This window comes from Neltuma alba, unplaced genomic scaffold, assembly GCF_004799145.2.
Source record: "Neltuma alba isolate B1F8T4 unplaced genomic scaffold, ASM479914v2 tig00010787_pilon, whole genome shotgun sequence".
Taxonomy (NCBI): Eukaryota; Viridiplantae; Streptophyta; class Magnoliopsida; order Fabales; family Fabaceae; genus Neltuma; species Neltuma alba.
The window spans coordinates 458,406-471,936 of NW_021635604.1; the positions used below are offsets into that span (position 1 = coordinate 458,406).

General features: G+C 32.7%; 1 protein-coding gene across 1 annotated transcript; it reads left to right on the forward strand.

Annotated features, from left to right (window-relative positions):
- The first annotated feature begins 7,505 nt into the window (after nucleotides 1-7,505).
- On the forward strand, nucleotides 7,506-10,662 carry LOC114759093 (probable LRR receptor-like serine/threonine-protein kinase At3g47570). The gene is made up of 2 exons (XM_028948187.1): nucleotides 7,506-10,182; nucleotides 10,274-10,662. Exons 1-2 carry the CDS (start codon nucleotides 7,506-7,508, stop codon nucleotides 10,660-10,662), a joined length of 3,066 nt encoding a protein of 1,021 aa, XP_028804020.1.
- Nucleotides 10,663-13,531: the final 2,869 nt, after the last annotated feature.

The following is a 13,531-nucleotide window of genomic DNA, read 5'->3' on the forward strand; positions in this document are numbered from 1 at the left end:
ATGTCAAAGTCAAAAGCAACCTTGATCTTCATTGTCTATGCATCATAGTACGATATCACTTTCTCCCCTTATCGATCACCTGATCGATAAACTAATGATCCATAACTTGATCGATAATCTTGGTTCTCTGGTTCAAAGTCTTCACTCAGAATAATTGATAACTTGATCGATCAAGTAATAATCGAACAACACTTCTATCAAGCACGTTCAGTTACTACCCAGTGCATCTGACATTGATTTTAATCATAAACTATGAATATTCGATTATTAGTTGGTCGAATCTACTCTTGATCTTATTCCACGAAGAATAAACTGATTGAATTAATGTATTTTGCAAATTACGAAGAAAATCCCAACGGCTGTCTAAGTAGTCTGTAACCTACCTTGTCAGAAGCATTAATGGCGGAAACCGTTGCAACTGGAAATACACGCAACCAAACTTACAACAGCTAGAAGCTCTTCCGTCTAATGGTTACTAAATGACCTCAACTATAAAAGGCGCAAAGAAGCATTAATGAACAGATTGAATACACGAGCTACCCTCTGTTGATTTTTACTGTTGCATTCAATACTCTGTTCTTTCACAACTCTGAGCGTCGGTGATTATCATTTATTCACTCTGTAAGAGAGTTTATTCACTACTCATTAATCACGTTTGTGTGATACTCAAGGGTGTGGACTCTTGAGTGGGGCTGTAACCTTACGGGAAGTAAGGGGGAGTGATTGAGAGCTTCAATTACTATACTGAGACGCCACGAGCCCGATTAATCTTGGAACATAGTGAAATACTCAGAGGTATTCTGAGGACTGGACGTAGGTCAAGTGGTTGAGATCGAACCAGTATAAATCTTGTATCTTCCTTTCTACGGTGAAATCATTCTAAACTCACACTCTTTGTTTCCGATAGTTTTCTGTTTCAATTTCGTAAATTTTTATAACTCACCCAATTCACCCTCCTCTTAGATGAGACTGCCACTAACAAAACCAACATTTAACAATGAATAATCATCTTGATCTAATTATCTCCAATGATAATACAGTTCGAAGCATTGTTTAAAGTCGTATTGATTTTGACAACAGTAGTGGCGGCACTTTCCTTATGCTTAGTTCATTTGCCACAAATAGTACTTAGTCTTACGTTTAGATACCTTTTTTCTTAAGTTCATTATCATATATAAAAAACTAAAAAAAAAAATAAATAGGCAGGTTAACTTGCAAATCCGCCACGTGTTAGGCTTATGGTGGTTTAGTGAATCCTAACCTTTTTTGGGTGTGACTAAATCTACGAGTTCAACTCATATTATTAGCTTTACTTTAGATAACCAAAAAAAAAAAAATACAGTTTCTGGATTTTAACTGTTTTTTAATTATTAATTTAGCTCAAAGCTATCTACTCCCTGTAACCTTTTCCAACTATGTTCTTATGTTTGTTAAGCTTAAAAATCTTAATTCACATTTAGACCTTTTTGCAATTATTGATTTATTCTTAATTTAATTCAAAACTATCCATATAATGGGAAAATCCCTCAAAATGACACTTGAATAAGTTAAATTCTTATTTGAGTCATTGAATTTGTCAAATTCCTTATCAGGTCATATGACCTAAAGAGAAATTTTAAAATTTTACGAAATAACGTTAACGGGTATTTCATTAAAAACTTATAGAGATGAGGATTTTCAATTATTCTCGCATTGCGTAAGATCCTTGAATGAGGCAAACTTGGCATTTACCATTACGAATTTAAAAAATTGATCAAGGAGGAAATGGTAACTTAGTTTTTATATTAAATCTTCCTAAATTAATCATGATAGTTTAGAAAGTTGTTAATTTAAAATTGAAATGTGTTAACTATAAAAATGAAACATATTAATTTTTACTATTATATTATAATCAAGCTTTATTTAAAAACTTATTAAAAGTGTGTTGTTGAGACAAAAAGTTATGAATTTAGAATTGAAATATATGTAATTGTGCAACATAATATATGTTAAGTTTCAAGGTTATGCTCTAATCAAATTTTATTCAAAGACTTATTGTAATTATGTGTAACACCCCAAATTTTATGATTTAAGATGAGCAGAAAAGAGAGAAATTCATTAAAATTATTTATTTGCAAAATAAAGTGGGGAAAATTATGGAATATTGATTTTTAAGATTTAGAGACATATTGGAAAAGGTATTTCCCCAAAAATAGCTTAAATATTTTTAATAGATAATTTTAAGAGAAAAATGGTTTATTTTCTCTGAAAATTATGGAAAAATACTTAGAGATTTATGTTTAATCTGAAAATTTTAGGATGATCATTTGAGATAGTGAAGAAGATATATGAGGCATAAAATCCTTAAAATGGGTTAAGGATTAATTTCTGGAATTAAGAGTTATTTTCTTGGAAAATTCAAGAAAAATAGTTATGAGTTAATTTTTGACCCAAAATTTTTAGAGAAATTATTTTATGGGCCAAAGAAGCTAATGGAAAAGAAAGATCCATATAAAACATGGTGGAATAATTTCTGAGTTTATTTTACAATTACAAAAAAAAAAAGGGGGATGAAAGTGTAAACAAAAGTTTGTTGAAGGGTGTAATGGTCATTTCTGCTCTCCCCATTTCATTAACCTGGCGGCAGCTTCTTCCTTTCTTCATTCTGTATCGAAAATCAGAGGAAAATAGAGAGAGAGACGGAGAGCGATATAGGGAGAGCATGGGAGAAGCACGGCGGAACTGGAGGAGTGATCGGCGACCCTAACCATACATGCAAACTGATTAATCAAGCAAGGTGAGCCTCTTAAACCTCCTCCCATCTTCATTTTTCGAGTTTAATATTTCTTCGAGCTGCATCGGTAGAGAGAGAATGTTTAACTAGTGAGAGAAAGTGATGGAAAGGATAGGAGGTTCGGTGAGTTTATGTGCTATGGCAAGACTGAAGTGTATGAAGTTAGTTTTTAAGCTTGCATGTGTTGTTTTTCTTCTCTGTTTTGGTTACCGAAAAGCAGAGGTTTGTCGCTGCATGTTGATCTTCGGTGGTTGGAAGCTCATTTTCTCCTCTCGTTCTTGCTGGCCGAACTGATATAGTCCTTGTATATATATATTATATAGGATTGCGTGTTGTTGCTCGTTCTGGTTTTAGTGGGAGAAGGTGAAGAACAGGAGAACAAAGTTCTGAAAACGTGTCCAAGGGTCACATTGAGGCTTATGTATATGTTTTTCAAGCATGCATGCTGCTGATTATTTCGTTCTTAAGTGAGTTAGAATAGGATTTTATTTTCTCTATGGCTCCGTTTCGGGAACTTCGAAGCATGGGAGTTTATTCCTCTAAGACTTAATATCTGAACCTTGTTGAGTTGAGTGGATTGCATGTAGTTCATCTACTCTATTATGGTTACCGAAAACAGGGACCGTAGTTGCTGCTATAATGCTGTCGGGTTTATGGGTAAACGAAGGATTGAGGATATAAACATATATATGCTGGATTTTTGCGGGTTAGCTGAGAGTTTTGGAGTTGAATAATCTCTGGTTTTGTTAGTCCGTGTTTGGCCGAAAGGGAGTCTATATTTGTGTACGTTTTGGGTGCTGTGAGAATCAGACTTTAAACATGAAGGGGACTGTCTATAAGCAAGGGAACCTGCGTAGTATATATATCACTGTAACCAATCACTTAATTAGGTTTAGGTATATGTTTAGTCAGTTGAGGGTTGGAGTGGGTTGCAATCCTAATGACACATTATTGGGAGGAATTAGAGCTGGAGAATGTGCGATTGGAAGGATTTGGAAATTGATGAATGAAATTCATATATTTTATGCATGCGGTTGTGTGTAAAATTTAGCTATAGGATGGTATGAAATTGATTGGGGATGTTGAACTTGAAATGGTGAATTTGAGAGAGGAGTCCGTGAGATTTTATGGAAAGGGAAATAGTTAAAAGTTCAAGGGTGCATTAAGTGTTCAAGATTAGTGGAAGCAAGGTATGAATAATTTGGAGTATAAAAGCTTAAAGTTAAACCTGAAATTTTGAGTTAGTTAAAGGTTGAAGAGGCCAAAATGAACGAGGATCTTGGAAGAGTGTGAGTGAACTCATGTTTTGATTTCTTGTGTGTATTAGTTGAGTGGTGAGCATTGTCCTTAAAATATAATAAATAGAAATAGTATTTGTGACCAAGATGACTAGTTACTAAGCAAAGTAACTATATGGGTTGAGATAAGGAAGGAAACCCTCCAAAGAGAATAATTTAAATAAGAAAAATTGTCCGGGAAGACCAGCTACTAAATAAGGGTAGAGATTGAAAAAGATTGGGATTTAAGGAGAGTTATTTAATTTATGAATTATAGTTGGACCAAACATTGACCTACCTTTACTAATATAATAGGTTTTGATATCTGCAAAAGCCCACTGAGGAAGCTAAAAGAAAAGAAGCAAGTAAGGTTTGATTTTGAAGCGGAAGGCTCAGGTAGTAGTTCTTTCCTACCTTACACTTGTGTATGATTGCTGCATGTTTGTTTGTGCCATATTGCTTTTCTAAAGCATGAGAACATGTAATCCTTAATTCCTTGCATGGATTATTTAGCCGTGATCACATGTAGCTGATAGACATGGGGCAGTGATTGCCAATTATTTGCGCATTATTTATTCAGCTTGTCTATCTGTCATTGCGCATAAATGCTTAATTGCATTAGCTTGCAAGGTTATGTTCTACTTTGGCTTGTTTTGCATGCTTTATGTAATCTGCACATTTGTTTGATGGAAATTACCACTACGGGGATTCTTCGAAATCTCACCCCCCCAATTTATGATGAACAGTGAAGGCTAGTAGCTAAAAGGACAAGGAGGTTATTTAAGAAGAAGGTGGGCTGGTTGAAGATCAGAGATACCTGTTATAATTCTGTAAATTGTATAGCAAATTATATGGGCAAGTAACTTTACTTACTCTATGGAAATATTATTTTGTATCCTCTAGAAGAAGGAAGTGAGTATTGCCAGGTGCACGTATATGCTGTCAACCAAGAGCGTTGCTTTATTTTTAATATAATATTATAAGATTGTATAGTATGAAATTATTTTAGATGATAATAGATTAAGTTGAAAGCAGGGTTGAAATTAGATCACTCATCAGTTATCTGAAGCTTTGAAATATTTGATCAACGGATTCTAATGTTAAAGAAAAAAAAAAATTCCCTGTCTTTTCCCAGGACGGAAACCTAGCGTTAGTGATTCACAGACGTTAAAATGATCATATTAGTATATAAAAGTAAGGTGTTGCATTATGTTTTAGAGAAATAAAACTATTAATTTAGAATTGAAACTTTTTAAATGTATAATTGAACTTATTAATTTTTAAGATTATATTATAATCAAGCTTTATTAAAAGATTTACACAAATGTGTCATGGAGACAAAAATGTTGTTAAATAATTTAGAATTGAAGCATGATAATTGTGAAATGAAACATGTTAATTTAGAATTCTCTTTTGATTTCTAATAAAAGGAGCATTAGAGTTATTTCACAAAATCTTAAAACCCTTCTTGGGGTTATATGACATGATTAGAAGTTTGACAAATTTAATAACCAAAATAAGGATTTAGGTTATTTAAGTGTTTTTTTAAGAGATTTTTTTATAATTAAATATTAAACATCCAAAAAATATACCTTTCGAATTTTAAAATACCAAATCAGCAATTAGTACTAAAATTTGTTGTCATTTGTTTTTTCAAATATAGCCAGTTGCTATTAAAGTAGAGTAAACAAGACTGATTGAAAATTTTAAAATTCAAGATGTATTTTTTTTTTTTTGGCATTTTTCCTACCTAACAAATACTTTGTGTCACAATAGTAGACTCCTTTTATTCAAATTTTGTTTTCTACTTTTCTTGAGGAAGCCCACTGTCTTTCCATGCTCCTCTGCTTTAATCTCAATAGTTAAACCGGATCTCCTTTTTTTTTTTTTAATATATAAACCGGATCTCTTTAAAAATCTGTTTTTCTCTTTTTTCGATTCAAAGGAATATGCTTTCTCCTTGTCCTACTTTATCTTTTATACTTTAGTTGTATTGGCTGTTTTAGTTTTAAAAAAAACAAAGAAACAAACGAACGAACAAATAAAGAATGACTTTTCCTTCCATGCTTATCTACTCTTATGTTTATTGAGTTAAAACAACTTAATTCGTAATGTTATGAATGTACGGATTTGATAATTTTGGGGGAGGGGGATGGGTGAGAGTTATATGTTTCCCTTGGGGTAAAACAAAATATAATAACACGGTAAAATTTTGTTGAAGGCGCATAAATGACTCAATATTTACTGAAAAAGGGTCATATAAAGTGAGTCGCTGCAAAAAATATAGTTTCAACAGTGACATGTTGAGTTGCCACAAAAAGCTCCTTTCAACAATGATAGTGCAGCTCGTCTGAAAGGCTCTTTTTAACAGCAACATTAGATCACTGCTAAAATGACTTTTCAGGACTTTCACTGGCAACATAAATAGTCGCCACTAAAAGCTACTTTCAACAGTGACCTAATGTCACCATTGAAAATCTATACTTTACCAGACCCAATATTTTTAGGCTTTCAACGGCAATATTAAAAGTTGTTGCTGAAATTCTTACTTTTAAAAATTGATTTTCAGTGGTGATTGATAACGTTGCCACTAAAAGTCACATTGCTAAAAGTCTTTTTTTTTTTTAGTGCTTGTAGATCATTATGGTCATATATAACAATAGTACGTGCAATGTGGCTCTTAGACTGAGTAGTTCGTTAAAAAAACATGTTGGGGTTCTTTTCCAAAAGACAATTATCTGAGCGGAGCGTACATCGCACATTTGCGTGTTATATATGTGCAAGCAAAAACTCCCATTCACGTCTCGTGTTTCTTCCTCCCATGCATATGTAATTATTTAGCAAAAAATGATTTAACTTATTATTATTATTGTTAAAATTATGCGAGAATCTGGGAAGCTTCATAATTGTGTTATCTCATTAGTATGGATCCGTCTGAGCAAAAAATAGATTATAAAATTTTAGCGTAATGAATTCATCTCCACTAAATTAATTTATGCTGTATCAATGTTTGTTCCTTATAAATGAATGGAATCACAAACCTATGCTATATATGTACACTACTTGACGATTGTTACGGTATAAAAGATAACTACTTTAGAACAAAAATAAATAAATCAAAAAATTAATACCAGGCTAAAGCAGAAGACAATGTTCTATTGACTTTGGCTTTAAGAAAATAGTAGTTAAATCAATAATGTAAGACCTCATATACTTAAATACGATTACCACGACCAAATAACAAGTGTGCTTCTCTACCTTACATGAGAAAAAGAGTTGATTTGATATGTTCGCAATAAAGAATATACTTTACTGACTTTTAAGATTTTTTTTTAAATAAAAATTTTTAAATATTTTTTAATCAACATTTTCTGTGCAAACTCGTATACTTAAATCCGACCAAGATCAAGAATTACAAGCGTGCTTCTCTTGTAGCTTCTGAGTTTCTCAAACAAATGAAGCCTTTCTCTTTCACGTCTCTTTCTTTTTGGTCCCAATCCCTGCACTTTCTTCTTTTCTTCACTTGGATCTTTCGACCTTGCCCAGTAGCTTCTTCATGGGGTAATGAGACTGATCATTTTTCCTTGCTCAAATTCAAGGAATCAATATCCAGTGATCCAAATCATATATTGGACTCTTGGAATATTTCTACACACTTCTGCAACTGGCATGGCATCACTTGTGGCCACAAGCATCACAGAGTTACACGGTTGGTGTTAAAAGGATGTCAATTGCGTGGTTCTATATCACCTTTCATTGGCAATCTCTCCTTCCTCAGAACTATCGTTCTTGAAAACAACAATTTCTACGGAGAAATCCCACAGGATTTGGGTCGTTTGTTCCGTCTCCAGGTACTTTATCTTGCTAATAATACATTGATTGGGAAATTTCCTGTCAAAGTCACGAGTTGCTCTAAGCTCAGGTACTTATCATTTGGTGGAAATAATCTTACTGGCAAAATACCCATGGAGATTGGCTCTCTCCATAATCTTGAACAGTTATATCTAATTCAGAACAATTTTATTGGGCAAATCCCAATGTCCATGTGGAATATGTCTTCCCTTACAGTGATTTCTTTTTCTATAAATAAACTGGAGGGGAATATACCTAAAGAAATAGGGCGCTTGGAAAATTTGACAGTATTTGCATTAGATGCAAACAAGCTTTCTGGGGCAATTCCTTCTTCTCTGTGCAATTTATCATCCCTCACTCATGTTGGATATGGCAATCAACTTAATGGCTCCCTCCCAACCAACATGTTCAATAGCCTCCCTAATCTCCAATTGCTGCAACTTGGAAAAAATCAAATCTCGGGTCCTATCCCAGCATCCTTGGCAAACGCATCTATGCTTAAATTGATATCTGTAGGAGGAAATAACTTTTCAGGGCTAATTCCAAATCTTGGAAAGTTGCATGGCCTTTCATTTCTGGAGTTGGGTAGTAATAATTTAGGAAGTAATTCTGCTAAAGATTGGGAGTTTCTATATTCTTTGAGCAACTGCAGTAAATTGCGAGTCCTAATAATACTCAACAATAATTTGGGGGGCCATTTACCAGATGCCATAGGCGATTTGTCCACCCAACTCACATTGCTATCGCTTAGTTACAATCAAATACTTGGCAAAATCCCTGCTTCATTAGGAAACCTTGTTAGGCTAACATTACTAGATATGGAGATGAATCATCTCACTAACATCATCCCATCTACTTTCAGGAATTTTCAAAATATGCAATCCTTGAGTTTGGGGAGAAATAAATTTTCTGGAAAAATAAAACATTTCATAGGAAATCTCACTCAGTTATTTCGCCTAGATTTGTCACGAAACATGTTTGAGGGAAAGGTTCCTCCAACTATTGGTAATTGTAAGAGTTTACAATATCTTGATCTGTCACAAAATAATTTTAGTGGAGCCATACCAATCCAGCTAATTACTCTTTTATCTCTATCAATTTTATTAAACTTGTCACATAACTCTTTTGGTGGTAATATCCCTAGTGAGGTTGGAAACTTAAAAAATATTGGTAACTTGGATGCCTCTCATAACCATATCTCTGGAAAAATTCCTCAAACCATTGGAGATTGTCAAAGCTTAGAGTATCTCTTTTTGCAAGGAAATTTCTTTCAAGAAACCATCCCCTCATCTTTGGCTTCATTAAAAGGTCTAAGATATCTAGACTTCTCACAAAAAAACGTGTCTGGATCAATTCCAAAAGGCTTGCAAGATATTGCTCTGTTGGAGTACCTAAACGTTTCCTTCAACATGCTTGATGGGGAAGTACCAAGCAAGGGTGTCTTCAGCAATACAAGTGCAATATCACTTGTGGGGAATAAAAGGCTTTGTGGAGGCATATCAAAGTTGGAATTGCCACCATGCGCTCCCAAATTTACTGGACAACGAAAGCATCCAAATTTCAAGTTGTTCATATCAATATGTTGTGTGATTGCTTTTTTGCTTCTGGCATCAGTTGTTGCTATTTATCATGGGAGAAAAAGAAGCAAGAAAGCTTCATGTTCAGAAACAATTGACATGATTTCAAAAGTATCATACCAAAGTTTGCATAATGCCACAGATGGATTTTCTATCAACAACTTGATAGGATCAGGGAGTTTTGGCTCTGTGTATAAGGGAAGTTTTGAATCTAATGAAGTTGTTGCGATAAAGGTCATCAACCTTCAAATAAGGGGAGCTCACAAAAGTTTTGTGGCTGAATGCAATGCACTTAGAAATGCCAAGCATCGAAATCTGGTAAAAATTATAACATGTTGCTCTAGCATAGATTACAAGGGCCATGAATTTAAGGCTCTAGTGTATGAGTATATGGGGAATGGAAACTTGGAAAATTGGTTGCATCCTAGAACAGAGAATCTAGATCATCCAAGAATTTTTCTCCTTGATCAAATAATAAATATTCTTATCGACATTTCGTCTGCATTAAACTATCTTCACAATGAACACGGGCAACCTCTAGTTCATTGTGATTTGAAGCCAAGTAATGTTCTTCTTGATGGCAACGTGGTTGCTCATTTGAGTGATTTTGGATTGGCAAGACTACTATCAACTGTTGAAACCATCTCTAACAAGCAAAGCAGCACAATCGGAATAAAGGGTACTATTGGCTACGTTCCTCCAGGTATCATTTAATATATTGTTTACTACAAAGTCATGCAATTCATTATGTTTTTTAAGTCATTTTTTTTCCATTTTATACTACAATGTTTCAGAATATGGAATGGGTTCTGAGGTATCAACACAAGGTGACATGTATAGCTTTGGCATTCTTGTCTTGGAGATGCTAACTAAAAGAGGACCCACTGGAGGTATGTTTAAAGATGGCCACAGTCTTCAAGCACATGTGAAAAATGCATTTCCTAACAAGCTTTTGGAAGTTGTAAGCCCAACTATTTTTCCACAAGAACTAGAACATGCAGTGGTAGCATCAGGAGACATATCAGAGAACACGATGCAAGTCCATCCTAATGTTGAGAAATGCTCGCGTTGTTTGTTTATGATTGGGCTTACATGTTCAATAGAATCACCTCATGAGAGGATGAGCGCAATTGATGTTGTAAGGGAGCTAAATTCTATCAAAAGCTTTTTTCCTTTATGGTGAGTACAACATCGTCTAAGTGGGTGCTCAGTAATCACAAAAAACACTTTTGAAAAATGTTTTTATGCAAATCGAGACAAAACTTCTTTGACATACTTACTTCATATACCATAAAATCACTTTTAAAATCATGATTTAGTTTTCTTCCAAATACAATATAATCCTTTTGGTTTGATTTGATTTCTACACAAACCAATTTGATTTACTTATTTTATTTTATTTATTTATTTATTTTGCATCTCAATTTTGGATTGTTGTTGCAGGTAAGGGAATCGTGTCTGTTCAATTTCCTTGAAGTAATCAAATTGTGATTGGGATGAGCCTAACGCTGTTAGCTTAGGCATCTTTATTTTGTGGTCATATTTGTGATATGTCATCGTGGTTGAGATTTGTGGGCAGATCTTCCTCTTTGTTGTTAATTATATGTTCAAACATGTTTTGTCAAAGGTTCCTTTATATTCCTTTACTAATTAGCATTACATTACATAGATTGCTAATAGAATTTTTGTTGCTAATTACCTATGGAATAACTTTGTCCTTGATGTGAAATTCCATGGCTAATTTGTTTTTATTTTTATAATTTCAAAATGCTGCTTGTGAAGTGTTTCATTTTTATTTTTTTTTACTAAATCAAGCTTGTTCATAAATATACATACAATAAACAAATAATGATGTCATTGAAAAAAAAAAAACAAATAAACAAGGATGATACTCCCTCCAGCCCCTTTTTATGAGATATTTTTTTAACTAAATTATATAACTTAAGAAAACAGTTAAAATTAGTTAAAACAATAAATATGTTAAAATTAAACTTTTTTTTTCTAAATACGCCCCTTATTCAATGAGATGACAACTAAGAAAAAGAAGTACTAATAATGAGACAAAGAATTAAAAAGAATGTAATATGAGAAAAGATAAGGAGAGAGAATAGGAAATTAATTAGGGATAAAATTGATAAAAACACATTTAATGTTTAGACACCCCTAAATAGGATCTTATAAAAAGGACTAAACTAATTCAAATTTTGGGATCATATATAAAAAGGAGGGAGAGAATATGACATATTGAAATTTATTTGGGGTTTGGTTAGATAGAAGGATATGATTAGAGGTATATTGTGTGGTCATTTGAATCATGACTAAGAAAAGGTAGTATTCCTTTACCAACTAAGCAGCAATAAAAGTGAACAAGGTATTAGCAAGATAAAAATTGACAAATTCTAGTTCACAACAAAGCCTTTACCATAGGAAAAATCTCTTAAAAACACATTTAAATAACCCATATTTTTATTTGGGTCATTGAATTTATCATTCAAAGACTTATAGCAAGTATGTTGTGAAGACATAAAGTTATTAATTTAAAATTGAAAGGTATTAACTGCAAAATGAAACATGTTAGTTTAGAATTTTCTTTTGGTTTCTAATAATCCGGGCACTAGAATCATTTCATAAATTTTAAATTTCTTTTTTGGGTCATATAACTTGATTAGGGGTTTGATAAATTTAGTGATCCAAATAAGAATTTGAGTTATTTAAGTACCTTTTTAAGAAATTTTTTTCTTTATAATAAACGTCTTATAACTCAAGCATACAAGATATTTTTAGAAATTATCATATCAAATTTCAAAATTCACAAGTTTCCTTTTGCAAATAGCAAAATATTTGCAGTCGGAGGCCCTGCAAATGGTTCTTGGACGGCTTCAAGTGGCAGTTAGGTTCTTGAACGGTAGTTTTTTTTTTCGCTTGTTTGTTTTTGTTTTCGTGCTGCTTGAGTCTCTTTCTTTTGTTCATCGTGTTTGTGTCACTTGTTCATTGTTTAGCCTTCTCTAAGCTCTTTTTTTCTTTTTGAGCTGAAAGCCTTCTCTAAGCTCTGTATTTGACTTTTCTATCAATAATATTTGTGTTTACAGTCCCAAAAAAGTAGTTATGGCCGGTGGGAATGGGGGAGAAATTAATATTCCTATAATTTGATCTCTTTTTTAATCAAATCTTTATAATTTTTTTATTGGGTCGTCATAATTTCATCAATTGTAGACATTAGTTATTATACTCATAATTTGTTAATTTGTAAGAGAAACAATGCCAATAGCATATGACATGGCTCTCACTCATCGGACTCCTGAATTAATTGTACCACATAAACATAGATAAAATCAAAACCAACCAAATTATAGATCATATAGAACATAATCGTTTTTTATTTTTATGTTGATAATAAATAAATTTTATTTCATCATTTATTTTAAAAAACAACACTTTTTTTCCAACACAAAAAATATATATTTTTCATTTTATATTTTTTGGCAATTCACATGTCACATAGTCAATATCCATATATTCTAATTAACAGATTATAGACATATCAACTAATGTTTATAATTCAAGAAGCTATAAAAACCCAATAAAAAAACTATCAAAACCTAAGTAAACAGAAGATGAAACTATAAAGACTCACAAATAAATTTTTCATATACATACATATATATATAATAGAATCAAACTCACTCAAAATTTTATTCTAAGACTACTCTGTAAAAGAATAAGCTTAATGCTAAACATATATGGCTGGGAAACCCCTACATGTCCTCAAGAATAGTTCATGTAAAATCAATTTACAAAAAGATCCCAAAATAAAAGAAGGCCCAAACAATACAAAATAGCCAAAATCTGAAATGAAAAGAAAAGAAAAACCTATATGACTGATCCTACTAATTCGGATTGTTTCTATAAACATATAATCTGCATAATCAGAAAGAGATAAACACAAATAGCAGATGTCACCTATAGAATGAGACCCGTCAATATGTATATGCTTATCTAAGTACACAGATCAGACGGTTAGAAATCATACAGAATAATTTATCCAACTAAAC